The sequence below is a fragment of the Ovis canadensis genome, chromosome 4, assembly GCF_042477335.2.
Source record: "Ovis canadensis isolate MfBH-ARS-UI-01 breed Bighorn chromosome 4, ARS-UI_OviCan_v2, whole genome shotgun sequence".
NCBI lineage: Eukaryota > Metazoa > Chordata > Mammalia > Artiodactyla > Bovidae > Ovis > Ovis canadensis.
Genome location: NC_091248.1, coordinates 65,364,730 through 65,383,907, shown reverse-complemented (window position 1 = coordinate 65,383,907; position 19,178 = coordinate 65,364,730). Strand labels below are relative to the sequence as shown.

The 19,178-nt window shown below is 40.7% G+C and overlaps 1 protein-coding gene across 3 annotated transcripts in view; it reads right to left on the bottom strand.

Moving 5' to 3' along the window:
• The window catches only part of CTTNBP2 (cortactin binding protein 2), a 173,322-nt gene that overhangs the window by 87,944 nt on the left and 66,200 nt on the right, over window positions 1-19,178 (bottom strand). For 2 of the 3 annotated variants that reach the window (XM_069587936.1, XM_069587937.1), the window contains exons 3-4: window positions 18,464-18,688; window positions 140-1,772 (exon numbers count right to left, since the gene is read on the bottom strand). In XM_069587936.1, the coding sequence (XP_069444037.1) occupies window positions 140-1,772; window positions 18,464-18,688 (1,858 nt within the window). The remainder of the gene's footprint in view (window positions 1-139; window positions 1,773-18,463; window positions 18,689-19,178) is intronic. The other variant, XM_069587938.1, reaches the window with a different exon arrangement.

The window sequence follows — 19,178 nt, the reverse complement described above, 5'->3', positions numbered from 1 at the left end:
TACAAAAAAAAAAAGAAGGGAAAGAAATAGAAAAAAAGTATCAGATTAAAAAAAAAAAGTTTTAAGGCAATGTGAGGGAAACAAAAGCAAGTGACAGGCCACATTCTTAAAGAAGGATATAACATTTCAATCCCTTTACCTGATGCTGTTACCAGGAGGCTGTCAGAGGCACCTGCTCTACGGGATGAGGCACTAACAGGGTTTATGGAAGAGCGAAAGGCAGTGGTGGTGGGAATGACAAGGGAGCTTTCTGAACATGCAGGTTGGTTCAGTCCAGGGGTTTCAGCAGGCCAGGCACCCACCTGAGATGTGGCCAGGGCTGAAACGGCACAGCCTGCGGGTGCCACAGTTAAATCTATGGATGGTTTTGGTGGCAGCTGAGGGGAGGAAGATTTAGAGAGATTCTCCTCATTTATTACCCTGTTCCCTTGTGGCAAACTGGAAGGAGGCGAAGCCACAGTTTTGTTATCGGCTTTGATCCCTGTGCTGGAGGCCCTGCTGCTATCCATGATAACCTTGAGTTGGGGGTGCGGTGGAGAAGGAGTTTGGGAGAGCCCTGGCTTTTTTGGAGGGATGGGAGGAGGGTTTCCTCTGTCAACTCGGGCCCCACCAGGAGTCTTTAAACTGGTTCGACCGACCGGGGGGTAGGTGCCAACGTCCCCCGTGGGGGGCGCTCCAGGTCTCGGGGGCGCTCCCGCCGGGGGGCTTGTAAATCTCGACAGTGCTTGGGTCACAGTATTCCGAGCAAGCTGTTTGGCCACTAGGTTGTCACGACTTGTAGGAGAGACATCTCTGGATGGAGGGCTTTGGGTGGTGTTTCCGTTTTGGTCTGGGTCATTAGCATTACTGCCCTGAAATCGAAATCGAGCCGCTTGGATGCGTGGGTTCAGACCCGGATGCAGAGGCGCGTTGGCACACGGTGAATGTAAACTGTGCGGAGGCGGGGTGGGCGTGTGCCCGGAGGCCGGGGAAACTGTACTGGGTAGTGGGGTTGGGCTACTGGTTAAATCTGGTGTTGAGCCGGTGCTTGGTCCATTTTCCTCAATTCTGTCTGTACTTGGAGGTGGGACAGTGGGCAGAGAGGAGCCTATCAAGTCACCGTGGGAAACCTGCCTCTCGATACCCGGTCTGACCGAGGTGGCACTGGCGCAGGCATTCCCCTTGGCACTGGCGGAGACTAGGGGGCTCCCCGCGGCAGGCTTTACGGGCACGGTCAAAGGCAACTTCTTCAAGGGCTCAGCAGTCTCTGTCACTAGGTCGGTCTGGCACGCAACCGATCTTGTCATTGGTCCTTCTGTTGCCACAGATATGGAGACCAAACGTCTATCTTTCGTCTTCCGGGGGAGGGAGAGGCTGGGTTTGCTGTCATTTCCCCTTTTCAGCTGCTCGATCATCTTCTTCATCTTGTCTATCTCCTCTTTGAGGTCAGTCGTGTGTGCTTCTTCTCGGTGCAGCTTGGCACGAAGCTGTTCCCGCTCCGTGTCAAACTCCGAGAGTTGCTTTTCCATCTGAGCTTCCATTTCTGCGCTTCTTCGTTTCTCCGTGGCGAGTTCCTCCTCTAACGCGCTTGTCTTTTTCTTCTCCTCTTCCAGTTTGGCCATCACCTCTTCCAGCTTCTGGGCCTCCTCTAGGACTTTCCCAGAGAGCTGCTTGCACTCCTTGACCAGCATCAGGACCACGTGCTTATTCTTGCCTCGCTCCTCCTCCAGGCGGGCAGCCAACTTCTTGTGCTCCTGTTCAAGTGCTTGGAGCTGAAGCTTTTCCATCTCCAGCTGAAAGAAATGCACAGGACAGCCCTGATTAATAGGCAGAGGATTCTTTTCAGCCAAAGATGGGGAGAGATTTGTATTAACTTTGTAACAACTCTATGGTTTGGGTTAGCTAAAGCGCCACATTTCTGAAATGAGTTGGGAGATGATGGATAATATTTTAGAGACTCATTAAAATGAGAAATTAGATGTTAATAGTTTTATTAAAAAAATCTCAATCATAGCAACAGAAAACTTTTTTTAATGTAAGTTAACTAGAGAAAAGGAGAAGGGTAATCTGATGCTTCAAGTCACAACACATAGTTCAGAAAGGTCTGCTTCTGTAAAAACAGAACTCTGGTAGAGAACTTTTTTTTAAATGTTTAATGCCTTAGAATTACTAATCTTTGAGGCACTATAAAATGAAAAGTGCTGAAAATAGAGGACTTCAGTTAAATTCTAAACTCCTATACTTGCTAATCATATTACTTAGCTTTTTTTTGGGGGGGGGTCAATCTACTTTGAGCTTACAAGTGAGCATTTGCTGGAAAAATCATGTAAAATCATATATGAAAGTTATTTTAACTCATATATAAGAAATATTAGAAATATAGTCATGGGATTTCTCTGGCTGTCCAATGGTTAGGACTCTGTGCTTCCACTTCAGGAGGCACAGGTTCCAAGAGTAGTAGGGGAACTAAGATCTCAAATGCCATGTGGTGCAACCAAAAAAATAAATAAAAAATATAACCAGTATCAGTGAACCCCAAGTTGACCTCATCTCTTTCAGTTCCCCTTTGCCCACTTGGGTCCCATGACACTGGTCTCCCTGATGTCTCCTGAACGTCATCCTGCCTCAGGGTCTTTGGTTTTGTCTGTCTGCACAGAAATTCCGCCATGACCTGTCATATAGGGCTCCTGCACTGAGGAGTCTGTGTACTGCACAAGGGTGGTTGGCTGCAAGGGTACTCAGATGCTCAGTCATGTCTGACTCTGTGTCCCCATGGACTGTAGTCGGCAGGCTCCTCGTCCACAGGATTCTCCACACAAGAATGCTGGACTAGGGTACTGCAAGGGTGAGAGGAATCAAAATCCAGCTCTCACCAGCGTCTGCCCAGGCCTGGAGCTGCATCTGCCTGGAAAGAAGAGCACTTTTTCCTTAAGGAGAAGGGTCTGTCTGCTCATTGAGCCATAGACCCTAGGATTTAGGCTTCCCAAAACAATATTTGCCTAGTTGATCAGCACAGAGGAGGAGCTTTTAAAAACCTTTTTACCTCCACCTGGCCTTTTCTAATAAGCACCAAACACCCAACGGCACAAAAGCCTGGCTCTTTCACTCCTTCCGCCCTCTGCTCAACTGTCAGCTTCACAGCGAGGCTGCCCTCAGCATCCTGTGGAGGACAGTCCTTTCCATCCTTTAGCGAATCACCCTTTGGTTGGCACCTGCTGCTGCTGCTGCTAAGTCACTTCAGTCGTGTCTGACTCTGTGTGACCCCATAGACGGCAGCCCACCAGGCTCCCCTGTCCCTGGGACTCTCCAGGCAAGAACACTGGAGTGGGTTGCCATTTCCTTCTCCAATGCATGGAAGTGAAAAGTGAAAGGGAAGTCACTCAGTCATGTCCGACTTAGCGACCTCATGGACTGCAGCCTACCAGGCTCCTCCACCCACGGGATTTTCCAGGCAAGAGTACTGGAGTGGGGTGCCATTGCCTTCTCCCTGGCACCTGCCTACCCCCAACTAGAACAGGACTCATGAGGGCAGGGACTCTGGCTTATTTGCTGCTGTGTCTGAATTAAGGAAATTCACACAGTTCATAGAAACATCAATCTTCCAAACAACCGAGGGAGGGCCTTTCTGATACACAGATAGAATTCTAACATGTTCACCCAGGTTTCTCACTTCTCTCCAGGGAATGCGCCATGAAGTGCTTGTGAGGGATACATCTCAAGCTGGGCTGTAGCAGCCAAGTGGGCCCACATGCCTTGTCTTCCCAACTAGAGACAATGTCTTCATGGTGGTCCATAAAGGGGCTTACAGATCATCAAGGTTAAAGCAGATCTACCCAATTAAAGACATGGAAAAAAAGGACTCACCTACCCTCAGAGGTTAAACACAAATATACTCTCAAGAGAGACAGTAATTATTTAACTTGGCTTTAAGTAATCAATAACAGAGACAGGAAATGCTCGCATGATCCATCAGTTGAGAATGTGTTCCTGTTCCTAACCATTAAATCCACTACTCCATCCCCCCTTAGTCAGACACGAGACCAAAAGCAAAGAATGGCTCACTGCCCAGTGGACAGTCAGAGGCATTATTCATTTATTTGGGGATCCTTCTGGCTGTGAAGAAGTCAGTGAATAGCATTGCAATAGGTCCTATCAAGAGGTGATCAGGAATCCAAATAATTCCCCAGGAATAATCAGAGACACTTGGCCACACACATACACTCTACTGTATATGAAATTTGGGGTTTGATTTTGTAAGTAGATTAGGTAATATTTGAGGAACAATAGTGCTGTCCTATACTTGATTTATACCTGTATTTTATTCATCTGGGTGCCTCACAGAAAGTTGAACTTATTCATAGCTAAAGCACCTTTAATTCTTCTAAATGCATCAAAGTAGGTTGTTATGGAAGACATACACAAAGTCAGAAGTATAGAGAAAATATTCAATAGGTTTTGTATTAACCCCCCCTTCCAAATTCTTATAGCAACCAATGTAGGAAAAAAGCACAAATCAGGTCAATTTTCATTTTATTTTTAAAATATGATTTTCATAATCTACCTCGATGTAGAAAAAAAAAATTGTCTTCTAGAATTTAAGGGCTACTTGCACTTTACAGAACAGCCAAATAGAGGACAAGCTAGTGATTTCCCTGATGTGGTCCAGTGAATCAGTGTCAGGATCCTGGCACTCATTTACGGCTCCAGCTGTTCCAAGTTTTCCTTACCACACCCACACATGCAGCCCATGGTATTTCTATACTGGGTCATCTCACTGTATTTTTGAAACAACTTTAATCTCTTACATTTTAGAATCAAATTAAAGAGACTTCCAACTCAACTAATCTCAGGTATCTAAACAGAAAACTATACTTCTAGAAAAGCAGCCATTATTCTTTTTTATCTCTGTTCTTCCATCATTGTGCCTTATAAATCCTATCTCAGACACACATGAGTCTTTTAATCTCACTATAGATAGCAGAGCACAGAGAAAATCACATAATTGATGCACCTACTACACATGGCTCCCAACTCAATTGAGTTCTGAGCCCCAATCATCAATCACTCTACCTAACTCTGTTTAGCTTCCTCTATCATTTACTATTTCAGGGGATATTTAAACCTCTGTCATTCTCCCCAGTACTTCACCCAATGACAACTCAAGTGACTCTCGGTCTCCCCTAACAGACTCTGATTAAGAACATTCAGACTAACTCATTCCCTGCACATCCTGTCTCCTCTCTTAAGCTTTTTTATGGCCATATCAATCCATTCATCCTTGCCTTCACTCCAAGGGAAAGATGTTTCCAACTGCTGAAGGTCAGACTTTCTTCAACAATTAACTTCATTATTCCTGTCACCTCTGACTTACTCCATTAGTGATCACACTGCTCTGTATAAACATCCCCCTCTCTATCGGCTCCTTCCAATAAGCAAATAAATGTACTTCAACACTCAAAAAATCATTTTTATATTTAAAAAATGTCCTTGACTATTCCGACCCAAAGATGAAGTCTTGTGTTTTAAAGAGTAAAACGTGTAGTTACAGCATGCGTGCATGCTCAGTCATGTCTGACTCTCTGTGATCCCATGGGCTGCAGCCCACCAGGCTCCTCTGTCCATGGAACTCTCCAGGCAAGAATACTGGAGTGGGTTGCTACTTCCTACTCCAGGGGATCTTCCTGACCTAGGGACTGAATTTGCATCTCTTGTATCTTCTGCATTGGCATGCCAGGGGCCAGCGTGAGGAACTCTGCCCATGGCAAAGGTCATGAGGAAGGAGGCTTGGCATACGCAAAGGCGTGATCAAGCCTCAGGAAACCCCCTGTTCCTGAGCATCTACCCCAAAACCAGAGTCTGTTTTATGCTCTCACCTACACCTCTGACTTTACGGGGGGCTCTCCCCCATAACCATTTCTCTCGGAGAAGGAGTAAACGTGCAGCTCCAAGGCAATAAAAATTCCTGGGCGTGACAAGAGTGTTTCAGCTTACGGACTCCTCTGAAGGTTATCTAGCCCTCCTGTATAGGTTCCTCCGGCCACATGTGATTGTTTACAGCCTCCCAATCTGAGAGGCATGAGATGTTTTAGACTTACTAAAGGCAAATTCTTTTGGGGAGTTGGAAATTATTAGTATAGCGGGTTGGTTAGGAATTATATTGGTGAAGGGTTTTTCATTTGTTGTGTCAATAATTGCTGCTAATTCCCTGCCCTGGGTGTGACAAGGGTGTCTCAGATCAAACCTCTCTGCTGACAGATTAGCTTGTGTGACAGGATTATCCATACTCCTGCCACTACACACATGATTGTTTACTACCTCTCAACCATAAACAGCACAGAGAGTTCTGGAGTATTTTGAAAGTCTTAATTAGCATAGGGCTTTTCTCATTGTTGAGTCAATGATTGCCACCAGGCCTCCATATCCTTAGGCACCTGGGAATATATTAATCAATGTATTTGGAATATAGAAAAGGAAATAGAGTAATTTTTAAGGTTAGCAATACTAGACTTTTTGAGTTAATGGATTTTCTCTTTTGTAATAGATCACTGTACTTTGTTATAAATCACTGTATCCTTGCTATGTAAAAATGTAACTTTATCACTATCTTAAGACTAAATAGATCTTAAGGGGAACATTGGTGAAAGGATTTTCATTTGTTGGGTTGATGTTTGCTGCTAAATCTCCATGTTCCCTGCCCTTATAATGAACATAACTAGCATATAGGAGAAATAAGTATTAGCATTTAAGCATATAGGAGAAATAAGCATTAACCTTTAAGATTAATCGTGTTAACCTTGGGTTAAATAAATTCCTTTCTTGATTGTAACTCACTACACCCTCACCCTATAGGAATGTAACTTTATTTGGAGGGTGGTGCCTGGTTTAAGAAACAACACCCTTGGAAGAAATAAGTTTTTTGGTTATCAGAAAGAAAGGATCATAAAATGTCAGCAGGTCTCATAGCCAGAAGATGATGTAAAATCCCTAAGACCTTTTTATGTGAAGCACCTAATTTTGATAAAGGTCAGGACTGCTGACCCCCGCGTGACTCTGTATTCATTCCTATGTGTAACAAAAGGTATATAAGCGAACCCAAAAATAAAGAAATTGGATCAGTTTCCGGAAAGACTGATTCCCTCATGTCGTTCTTTTCTGCTCCCGGTTTTTCTGGCTGAATTCCCATCTGGAGCGTGGGTGCTCGCCACGTCTACTTACTTGCCCCAGTTTTCAAGCCCAAGTGAGAAGGAGCCCAAGGAGGGGCACCTTCCGATATTCAAGTGGCACTGGTGGCCCAACGTAGATGGTACAAATTCCTTGTCTTGGAATTTTATTGGTATCCCACATAAACCAAGTTATTCAGCCTCCTTTTCTCTCCTACTATTTTCTGGCCGAATTCCCATCTGGTGCATGGGTACCCACCAAGCCTATTAATTTTGCCTGGGCTTCTAAGATCGGACGGGGGGGGGGGGGGGAGGCCTCTCCTCCTTCAGGAGAGCGGGAAGACACCTGTGGCCTACGTAGGTGGTGATTGGTATTCCATGTGAACCAAGTTATTCAGTCTCTTTTTCTCTGCTAATTTTCTAATCCCTCTCTATCTGTAATTAAATAAGTTATTTCTAAGGATGCTGACGCCGTCTCCACCTTCGAATTCCCTGGATCTACCGGGACTGCACCCCAGCAAGTTCCTCCTCCAGGGGATCTTCCTGACCCAGGGGCTGGATTAGCATCTCTTGTATCTTCTGCATTGGCAGGCTGATTCTTTACCACTGTGCTACCTGGGAAGCCAAGAAGTACAATACTAAGTTCTAATCCCACCTTCTTGGCTGCGTAACCTTGGTAAGTTTTCCCTCTAAAGGAGGGTTCTCTTAACTGCACAATAGAACAAAAATAGTGATTACATTACAGGATTAAACAAGGCAACACATGTATTTACCATTGTGTGTAGCACTAAAAAATGTTAGCTTTGTGCTATTTCAAAATGTCAGTTTTGCTCAGTGTTCCCCCTTACATTTACATGCAAACAAAGAGCTAGAGAATGGACTGTACTAAACACATAGATGATGTCTTTATAAGTCAGACAGTAATTACAACCATGCAAAGTACATCAGAGACAGTTTCACTATAAGTAATGGTGAAACAACTTTTATTAGACTACCTGCTCACACAGATAATAATGATAAACTTGAGAAAATACCTGTTTGAAGGCTCTGGAGAGCAATAAAATGGACAGAAATAGGAGAGGAGTACACCCTCCCATTAGAAAGAAACCAACAGCATTGGATGAGATTTGCCCTTGGACAGCTTTCAAGTGAGGAATATTCCCTGTCCTGACAGCACTGGCAGCAAGAGCTCAAGCACAAAGCATCCCTGATGCTGGCCTGAGGAACCAGAGGATGAAACGAAGGCTGCTGCAACTAACCTCACCAGTGTCACTGGAAGACTCTCAAATTACACATTTGTATGAGAGTCCAGGCTTCCCAGGTGGCACTATTGGTAAAGAACCTGCCTGCTAATGCAGGAGATGCAAGAGACATGGGCTTGATCCCTAGGCGAGGAAGATCCCCAGGAGGAGGGCATGGCAACCTACTCCAGTACTCTCATCTGGAGAATCCAATGAACAGTGGAGCCTGGCTGCTACAGTCCACAGGGTCGCAAAGAGATGGACATGACTTAGCATGCAAGCACAGGAGAGTCTCCACTTAACCACAGAGGTTACTACTGAGTGACTAACAGAAATAAGCAAATATTTTAGCTATTGCCAACTGCAAAAAGTCAGAGTTTGGACTGTGAGTCTAATCAGGTTAACTACTTACACTCTTTGGAAGATAACAGACTCCACAGTCTCTGTACCACATCATCCATAATGTCTAGTATGCAATAAAAATTTATTGGACATGCAAAAAAAAGTTTTAAGTGATCCACAAGATAAATGTACTCAAATAGAAACTGAGCTTAAGGTGACTTCTATTGGAATTAGCAGACAAGAACCCTAAAGCAGCCATTTTCCAAGAAAACACAGTTGTGGTGATGGAACAAAATGGGAGTCTTGGCACAGGAATGGAAACTAGAAACAAATGGAAAATCTATAAAAGAATAATATCTAAAATGGAAAAATATGTCTTAATGAGCTTAATAGAAGATTTGAAAGAGGAAAACTAAAAAGGAAAGAAAAAAACCAATGGATTTGAAAACAGCAAAAGGAAGTATCCAATTTGAGAAACAGTAAAGCAAATGGAAAGAGTGAACAGCATCTCACTGTAGCAAAACCTAAAGGGGTCTAAATTCCACACAAGTGGATTTCCAAAAGGAGAAGAAGAATGGGGAAAGAAGAACATATTAAAAGAAATATGGCCAAAATCCACAAATCTGGTTAAAAAATATATATATCTAACCAGGAAGCTCAGAAATCCGAAAGCAGGATAAATATAAAGAAAACCATAACTAGGCACATCATAGTAAAACTGATGAAAACAAACTAACAAATAACCTTGGAGCAGCCAGAGAAAAACACACATTACACACAGAGAAACTACATTATAGACAATGGCTGAAGCATTCTCTAAAATACATGAAGCGAGATCGGACAGAAGTCAAGGGGGAAATAAACAAGTTTCTAATAATAATCATATCTTGCTAAAGATCTAGACTGAAATATCAGCAGGAATACAGTAGCTGTGGATAACACTATGGAAAACACCTGGCCTGACGGATGCTATGGAACAGAATACCCAAGGACTACAGATGACACACTTGTTGCACTATTAAAAACCAACAAAAAATTACAAGACTAAAATCTTACAGAATATGTTCTCTGACCACAGAAGAATTAAACTATCAATCACAATAAGATATTAATAACACCCCAAAATTCAAAATTAAAACACACTTCTAAATAGTACAGAAGTTTAAGAAGAAATCACAAGGGAAATTAGAAAACATTTGAGCTAATTGAAAAGAAAAATAATATATCACAGTTTGTTGGATGCAGTGAAAAAGAAGTACTCAAAGGCAGATAAAGCAGAGAATACATAGAAAATTACATTGATAATTGCTTTAGAAGAGTTGTCTCCCAAAGAAGACATACAGATGTCTAACAGGCACATGAAAAGATGCTTGTTACTGCTAATTATTAGAGAAATGCAAATCAAAATAACAAGGAGGTACCACCTCACACCAGTTAGAACGGCCACTAGTAAAAAAATCTACAAATAATAAACACTAAAAAGGGTGTAGAGAAAAGGGAACCTTCTTACACTGTTGGTAGGAATGTAAATTGGTGCAGCTACTATGGAAAACAGTATGGAGGTTCCCCAAAAAACTAAAAAAAAAAAGTTGCCATATGATCCAGCAATCCCACTCCTGGACATACACCCAGACAAAACTTACTCAAAAAGATACATGCACCTCTAAGGTCACAGCAGCATTATTTACAATAGCCAGGATGTGGAAGCAGCCTAAATGTCCATCAACAGATGACTGCATAGAGAAGATGTGGTACATATACACAATGGAATATGACTCAGTCATCAAAAAGGATCAAATAACGCTATTTGCAGCAACATGGATGGATGGACCTGCAGATTATCATATTAAGTTAAGGAAGTCAGAAAGAAAAAGACAAATACAATATGATGTCACTCACATGTGGACTCTACAGTATGGCACAAATGAACCTATCTACAAAACAAAAACAGACTCACAGACACAGAGAGCAGACTTGTGCTTGCCAAGGAGGGAGGAGAGAAGGACAGGAATGTTGCATTGCTGTTGCTAAGTCGCTTCAGTCGTGTCCGACTCTGTGCGACCCCATAGATGGCAGCCCACCAGGCTCCACCTTCCCAGGGATTCTCCAGGCAACCCACTGGAGCGGGTTGCCATTTCCTTCTCCAATGCATGAAAGTGAAAAGTGAAAGTGAAGTCGCTCAGTCGTGTCTGACTCTTAGCGACCCCATGTACTGCAGCCTACCAGGCTCAACTGCAGCCTACCAGGCTCCTCCGTCCATGGGATTTTCCAGGCAAGAGTACTGGAATGCCACTGCTTTCTCTGGGAATGTTGCCTTAGCAGATATAAATTATCATGTATAGGATGAATAAACAAATCCCTATTGTACAGCACAAGGAACTATATTCAATATCCTGGGGTAAAATCACAATGAAAATGAATATATAAATGTATAACTGAGTTACTTTGCTAATAGAGCAGAAATTAAACACAATATTGTAAGTCAACTATACTTCAGTAAAATTTTTTTCAAAAGTTTTGTCTCAATCATCTAAGTGTTACCTTAAAAAGTTAGGAAAAGTTAACTGAACAAAATACAAAGTGAAAAGAAAGAAATAACAAACGTAAGAAATAGGCACAGGTAAGAAATCAATGAAAATACAGGAGACAACAAATGATAGAGAAATTCACAAAGCCAAAAGTCGTTTTAATCTAAAACATCATTAACATTGTTAAAAAACAGATTAAGAAACAGATATAAAAAAACACAAATAACAGGAATAAAGGATGAGGTATCACTATGAAACGAATATTAAAAAGATAACGATGAAAACCCTTCTGTCAAAACATTCAACAAATCAAATTCCTCTGAAGCATGCAAGTTTCAGAACTGACATAAAATGGAGTAAAAGAATGAAATAGCTTTATATCTTCAAAAGAAACTGAATTCACAAATAAAAATTTTCCCCTAAATAAAACTCTCAACTCATATGATTTACTAGTAACTTCAACTGAACATCAAAACCAAACTTATATATACTCTTTCAAAACAGAGAAGGAAATATTTCCAATTTCCTTTATGAATCCAGAATTACTTTCATATCAAAACAATTGTTTTAAAATCCACAGAAAAAATTACCACTCATGAACACAGACACCAAACTCCACAGCAAGATACAAACTGAATCCAGTAATATTTAAAAAGAATGATAAAAAGTTACCTACTGAAATTAACTATAGGAATTCAAGTTGGTTTAATATTTGAAAATCAATTAGTAAGATTCATCGCATTAACCAAGTAAAGAGAAAAATCATAACAACAGCCACAGATGCAGATAAACCATTTTACAAAATTCAAAACGCATTCATGATAAAAACTATTCAACAAAGAACAGAATGAAACCTCAATGAGATAAAAAACATCTATAAAAAAGCACAGCTAGCATCATACTTAACCATGAAACAGCCTGTTTTCTCCCTAAGTAAAGGAAAGGCCTTTGAAGTCTTCACTCACTGCTTCTAATCAACATTGTTCTGACGGCTCTGGGCTCTGGTCTGTGAAATGACGGAGAAGAGAGAAAGGGAAGGCAGGCAGGCAATTTGGAAAGGAAGAATTAAAATGGGTTTTATTCACAGATAACATGCTTGTTTACCTAGGAAATCATATCAAATATACAGAACAACTGCTAAATCTAGTAAGCAAGTTTAGCAAGATCACAGGATACAATGTCAACATACAAAAATCAACTGAGCACCTGCACACTAGCAACAAATGTTTGGCAAAAATAATGTGTTTATTATAGCACCGAATATTTAGAAATAAGCCTAACAAAAGACATTTAATACTACTAAACTAAAAACAATAAAACACTGCTGAAAGAAACCATAAAGATCTCAATAAATCAAGAGAAACACTATAATCATGGGTTGGAAGACTCAATTTTGTTAAAGATATCAATTCTCAACATATTTAAAGGTCAATGAAATTTCATCCCTGAAAACTTTCAAAGAAAACTTTCACAGAAATACAAGCAATCTAGAACAGACAAGACAATTTTCATAAATAAGAACACAGTTGAAAGACTTACAGTTTGTACACAGAAGGCTCATTATTTAATTGCAGTCATCTTTTTTACCTAAAGTTACAGTACAGAGATAGGACTAATTCACAATTAAAAAATAAAAAATCAGAGGAGTGTTCAGTGGCTGCCTGAAGTGGTAGAGATAATTATTGAGAAGATACTCCAGGAAACTTTCAGTGGTAATGGAAATATTTTCTATCTTCTAAGAGGTACAGGTTACACAAGTATATGCATTTTTAAAACATCAATTTGTGCACTTATGCAAATGTGCACGTTACTTTAATGTGAGATTTAATGTAAATATCTCTTTAAAAGAGATAAACAATAGTGATTTTCAGGTTTGCAGTTTTGCTTTTTTTTTTACAATGCTATGGATTCTGTGTTCTGTGTTGTGCGGTGCTTAGTCACTCAATCATATCTGACCTTTTTCGACCCCATGCACCACAGACCTTAAGGCTCCTCTGTCCATGGGTATTCTCCAGGCAAGAATACTGAAGTGGGTTACCATGCCCTTCTCCAGGGCATCTCCCCAACCCAGGGATCAAACTCAGGTCTCTCATATTGTAGGCAGATTCTTTACAGTCTGAGTCACCAACGAAGCCAAGAACACTGGAGTGGGTAGCCTATCCCTTCTCCAGGGGATCTTCCTGACCCAGGAATCGAACCAGGGTCTCCTGCATTGCAGTCGTATTATTTACCAGCCAAGGTACCAGGGAAGCTCTGTGTGTTCTAGGCTGCAGTAAATGAGTAATACAGTGAAGTATAATAGCTGACAGCTTTCTCACTGTTGGAGAAGTTAGTTCTGAATAAAGGATAAGAATGTACCCTATGGTTTTGAATTAAAATCAGAGGTGTCATATTAAGTATGAACTCACTATAGATAAATAAAGATACAGATATGTGTGTATATAAAATATGCTTATGAATATGATAAGTACGCATAATTTCCTAGCTCTAGATTCATTTCTACTTTCCATTAGAAAGGAATGAAAATAACAGCTTCTGTATGTAATAGCTAATCCCAGGGTTTGCGATAAGAAAAGTGTATGATGAGCTTGTAAGAAAAAAAAAATCCTTCTATAAATAGAATGTGCTGTAGGAATTATGGGAATATATCAAAAGGAGTAGCTTAAAAGGGCTCTCAGAGGCCAAATCTGGGAGAGTTTTGAGCAGTGATCCAGGCTCTGTGGACCTTTCCCAACTCAACTGCACTCTATTGTGATTATGAAGGAACCATGTCCTTCGTGTATAAAGATTACCGAGTTCCAGTTGATTCTGGTCTACTGTTGTCCAATTTATATCTACTCACAACCACTTTCAAGTCATGGCTCAGGGGGAATTTTGCATGGAGCAGTATCACCAAAACCTTTTGCAAAAAGCAGCAGGTTGTATGGAAGAGCTCAGAAGAGCCAACACAGCTTCACTGATAGTGAGAAAGTGGGTGGTTCCTCCAAGAATAGCACCCAGACTGGGAGCCATGAATGAAGAAGCACCAAACAACTGTTTTTCCAGAATGAAAGGGAAAACTATGTAGGAGGGAGCGGAGCAGCAATGTAAAGGCAATTAGTTCTAATTCGAAGTGGAAAAGAGAAAGGAAAGCAGTTCTGGTCATTTGTAAAATGAGGAAGCAGACTGCATGTCTGTCACAATCACAAAACACTTCTATGACATCTAATTATATTTCTTAATGCTCCCTCAAATCTTTTAACACTCACTGCGCCCTTTTGCTCTTTTCTACATGGTCACCCCCACTGGAAACTGTGCAGTCCTGGTAAACAAGTATACAACAGTAAGATGTAGGAGATTTTCTTCCTTACTGGGGTTGTAACAACCAGTCAGTCAGCTGTTAGGCACTGCACTTCTCATCTGCCTCTTCTTCTTGATCTAGAGTTTCAAGAGAAGACATGGATAAGGGAAACTATTCTCCCCTATACGTCCTGGCTCAAAGCTGCAGACCTCAGTCTCCAGCTCCCCTTAATGCTTGCTCTACAATGCTCCCTGGGGAGTAAAAATGCATTTTGAACTGTAATGAGTTATACAAAAATAGACTCAGGAAGGAGTTGAAAACAATCATTCATGTACAAAGACTCTGATATACTCCTCCTAAAAATGTTATTTTAGATGTTTCTCTACCATGTTATCCTTGAACAAAAGTCTAGAAAACAATGTAAAATTAAATTATATTTGTATGTTATAACCATGAAGCAGAAAACAGTGAGTACAAATAGCAAAATGAATACAATTATTTACAATGTGAAGAAAGAGGCATATGAAATAAAACACATGTTTTCATTGCTCTTTTCTGGTCCATTCATCATTTCTTTGGTTGTCTAGCAGCTGAAACTCCTTTCTATGTCAGGGAAATTTTGCACTGATGGCTCTCTCCTGTGGTAGTTAAAATACAGCCAGTAGTTGCTCTCCTGGTCTTGTAGCTACGGAGAACGCATGTGGCCTGAGCTTGGCCAATCAAATGCACCTGCTCTCAGGCATCAACTAGGAAATGAGCGACGAAAAGCAGCAGGGCTAGGGGAAGCATACCCAAGACCCAGAGCAGTGATGGCAGTGGTGTTGTCTGGTGTCAGCCAGCTTCAGCATCCAGCTCAGTAGAACAATCAACCACTGCAGACTAGATCTACAGTGAGCATTTGTCAGAGATGCTGGCTGCTAAGAGCTGGTCCCCTAGTTCCCCCAGCCATGCTCTACCATGCTGTAAGCCAACAAATAAATGCTGTTTCCGATGAACTCCGTGAATACTGGAATTGCTTGTGACTACACATTCTGCCTGGTGCATCTACTGTCATGCACTGACCTCACTGTACTGAGCTGCCACCTAAGAGGTTGCTTCTGTTTCGTTTTTAGTCGCTTTGGTCATATCCAACTCTTTTACAATCCCATGGACTGTAGCCTGCCAGGCTCCTCTGTCCAAGGGAGATCCAAGGCAAGAATACTGGAGTGGTTTGCCATTTCCTTTTCTAGGGGATCTTCTCAATCCAGGGACAGAACTGGCATCTCCTGCATTGCAGGCAGATTCCTTACTGCAAAGCCACCAGGGAAGCCCTACCTAGAAGGAGCTCTATCTAATACACAGAACTACTTTGAGTTTTTCCTCTGGTGAAAAAAACTGCCTCCTTCTGAATTTCCTGGTTGTTATTTTTGCTTTTTTTCTTTTATAAGCTCTGCTCAAATTAAAATATGTTTTTTATTTCTGGGCTAGAAATTATACTATGTATGAATAAAATGACTGAAAATAAATTAGAACAGAAGCTGTATTAACAGATGATGCACAAGATAAAAAGTAAAAACCCAAATAATAACCACCTGGGTTACTGCCTCTAACTGGTATATTACCAGAGGCAAATTTCCCCGTGATGATTACCCATTAGTTTATTCAAAGTGGCTTGAGGCTCAGTCCATTTGCCAAATTGACTCTTGCCCAAATTTTCCTGGCAGGCAAATTACCAGTTAACCCTCCTATTAGTAGTCTCAGCAGGAACCAATGCATGAATGAGTGCTAAGCTTCCTCCCCCGCCTAGAGAGGCCAACCAGAGCAGTGTTCAGGCCAAATGTCTTAGAATCACCACAGAGCTCTGCCCAGTGTCAGATAATAAATACTTGAATTGAAGATAACGGGACCTTTGCTTTCCTTGACTTTTGCTCTGGCAGTGATTTGATGACCTGGGTTCATTTAAAATAAAGGATTTCTGTGTCTTAATGCTTTTAGATTTCTAAAGCTGCCATTTATTCTACATATAAGAGACCTGAAGATGTCTGACTACTATATTTACTCTCCAGAGTAGAGGTGACAGGTAATTTTATTACTGAAATGACTGATCTTATCAGCTGCTATGTTACCTTATTTTCTTCATAAATAAAGATCCGGGATAAGAGTACAAACAGTTACTCTCCTCACACGTTACAAGCTACTGGAATAGAATATCCTTTAGGGACAAAAGGTAGCACTGCCATTCAGAAAGACCCTTCACTGAGACAGCACAGCCAGTCAATGTGGCCATAAAGGACCTCTGTGTCTCCATAATATGTGGGAAACAGATCACTGGCTCATTCCATACCAGCCTCTCAGGACCCATAGGACAGAAACAATTTCCTTTCACTTCCAGCCAGGTTGGAAATGACCCAGGCATTCAGAAACAAACAGGATGTAAGCTGATTTAAAAAAAAAAAAAGTCAACTAGATAATAAGAGCTTTGATTCAACTCAGAATTGAACTCAAAGCTTTGATTCAACTTTTTTTCCTCTTTTATAAGACAAACGATAGATAAAATGCAAAACTGAAGTAGAATTTGGTAAAGCATGCATTTTACATACTGAATGAAAACTACAACAACAAAAAAATATTTTCTTAATTTTTGATAATACAGCACAAACCCCAGCAGACATACTTTATTATGAAATAGCTCATTTGACACATTAAGAACGTAATTGAAATGTGTCTCATCCAAGACATACAAGTGAGCCTTAGTGACATCAACAGAAACACACTGGCTCTTAGCTTATGTGGTTTGTGGGGATTTTCGAAAAGCTCTAGAGATCTCAGTAGTTTTCCACAGGGCTTTGTAGACGGTATGCAGAGTCTGGAGTAAAACAGTGTGATTCGGTCTCACATGCAGGGAAGACCATCTATTCTTTCATTATTTACTCATGCTTCAGTTTTCTACCACATGCATACTGAGCAAAGGTTTGCTTTATTCAACACCTATCCAAGAGCACCAGCAAATATATATTACTGCAAAGAAATAATTACAGGGAGAAAGCCCACACAGTCAATGACAGCATCATAAATATTTATACAGTATAGTGCATTTAGGTTAACTGTTAATCAGGTGTTAAATGTGAGCTATAACAAATTCTCTGAAAAGGACGAATAGAAGACTTATTTTATGTTTTAATAATGGTTGGAAGAACATACTACTTTTAATTCTAATCATACCAGACGTCATTACCTTCTCTGTCTTCCTCACTCTCTTCTAATAAAGGGAATCAGTTGTCTCAGCAGTGTATCAGAAGGACAAAAAATTTAAACTTCTATTTCCTTATGGTTGATCACAGAAAGCTTTCATCACTTAGGACTCTTTGAAGCATGTGCTCAGTGCAATAAATGTGTATTTGTGTTGCTGGGGGAGGTGAGGCAGGCGGAGGAGGTTGGTTTTAATGAAACACATGTGAGCAGGAGCCTGGAGGTCTGCAGCAGACACACCATCAGACCCCAGAGGCGAGTTTGAGACGAACCAGAACTTCAAATGACATGTTATGAGATTGCATATACTAAGGAAACTTTCATTCTATTCTCATACTATTTTCATTAAAAAAAATAATTTCTAATTGCAAAGAAATACAGGAGACAGAAGCTAGATAAAGAAAGTTGGGGATGCCACCCTATGATCAGTCCTGGCTGCATTACTGGATCACCCATTCAGAGTTAAACATGCCTTAGGGCATTAGGAAACAGAATCTCCCTCCAAAAATCCCTATTTTAATAAAAGCATCATAGTAACTATTAAGGGAAACATAATTTTTCATACTTCTTTTATGATTTAGTGTTACATTTGAGAAGGGTCTCCATAATTTGTCCAGCATCTAAGAACAAAACAACAACCTCGGAAGTGGTCTCCTCATTCTACACTGTGTTATGGGAAGAAAGACGATTGGAAAGTCTCAATACCTTCTTTTGTCTGCTCTCAGCAGCAGCCAGCTGTGTGGACATCCTTTCTTGCATTTTTCTGCAGTGTGCCATGACTGCTTCGAGGATGGAGAGGGGGTTGGTACAAACTGGCTTCTTCTCTTTATCGCTGGCACCTGCTTCATAGTCTCTCTGTAGTGCCAGGAATGGGTCATTTAAATTAAATCTCCCATACCGTTCCTGGATAAATACCTCCTTCCTGCGAGCCTAGAACAAAATCAGAAGAATGTATTCAGGAAAAGAAATGAAAATATACAGGAAAATATTTATATGAAGTTTTGTGGATACTGCTCCAAATGGTATTCACAACTGTCATGAATCATGGCTTACGTGTGATGTCAGGTGGTGAGAAGGAGACTGTGACCTCAAACCTTGACCAGTCTGCGAAGCTATGTTCAAAAGTTCTTCCTTGAAGAATATAGTCTTTTAAATTGCAAAATATGTAAAAACAGTTTTTTCCTCATGATGCGGACCCCTTCAAGGATCTGAATTTTAGGTGCAGTCTTTTCTCATTTAAAGTAAAATAATATCAACAATTAAAATAATTTTTAACAAAAAATAAAAAACAGGCAAAATAATGTTTATAGAACTTATATTTCACATAATCTTCACCATGTTAAGTCACAAAATATAAATCTCCAAGTTTTGTATAGTCAGAAAGAATTTTATAAATATTTGAAGAAAATATTTCATGTAT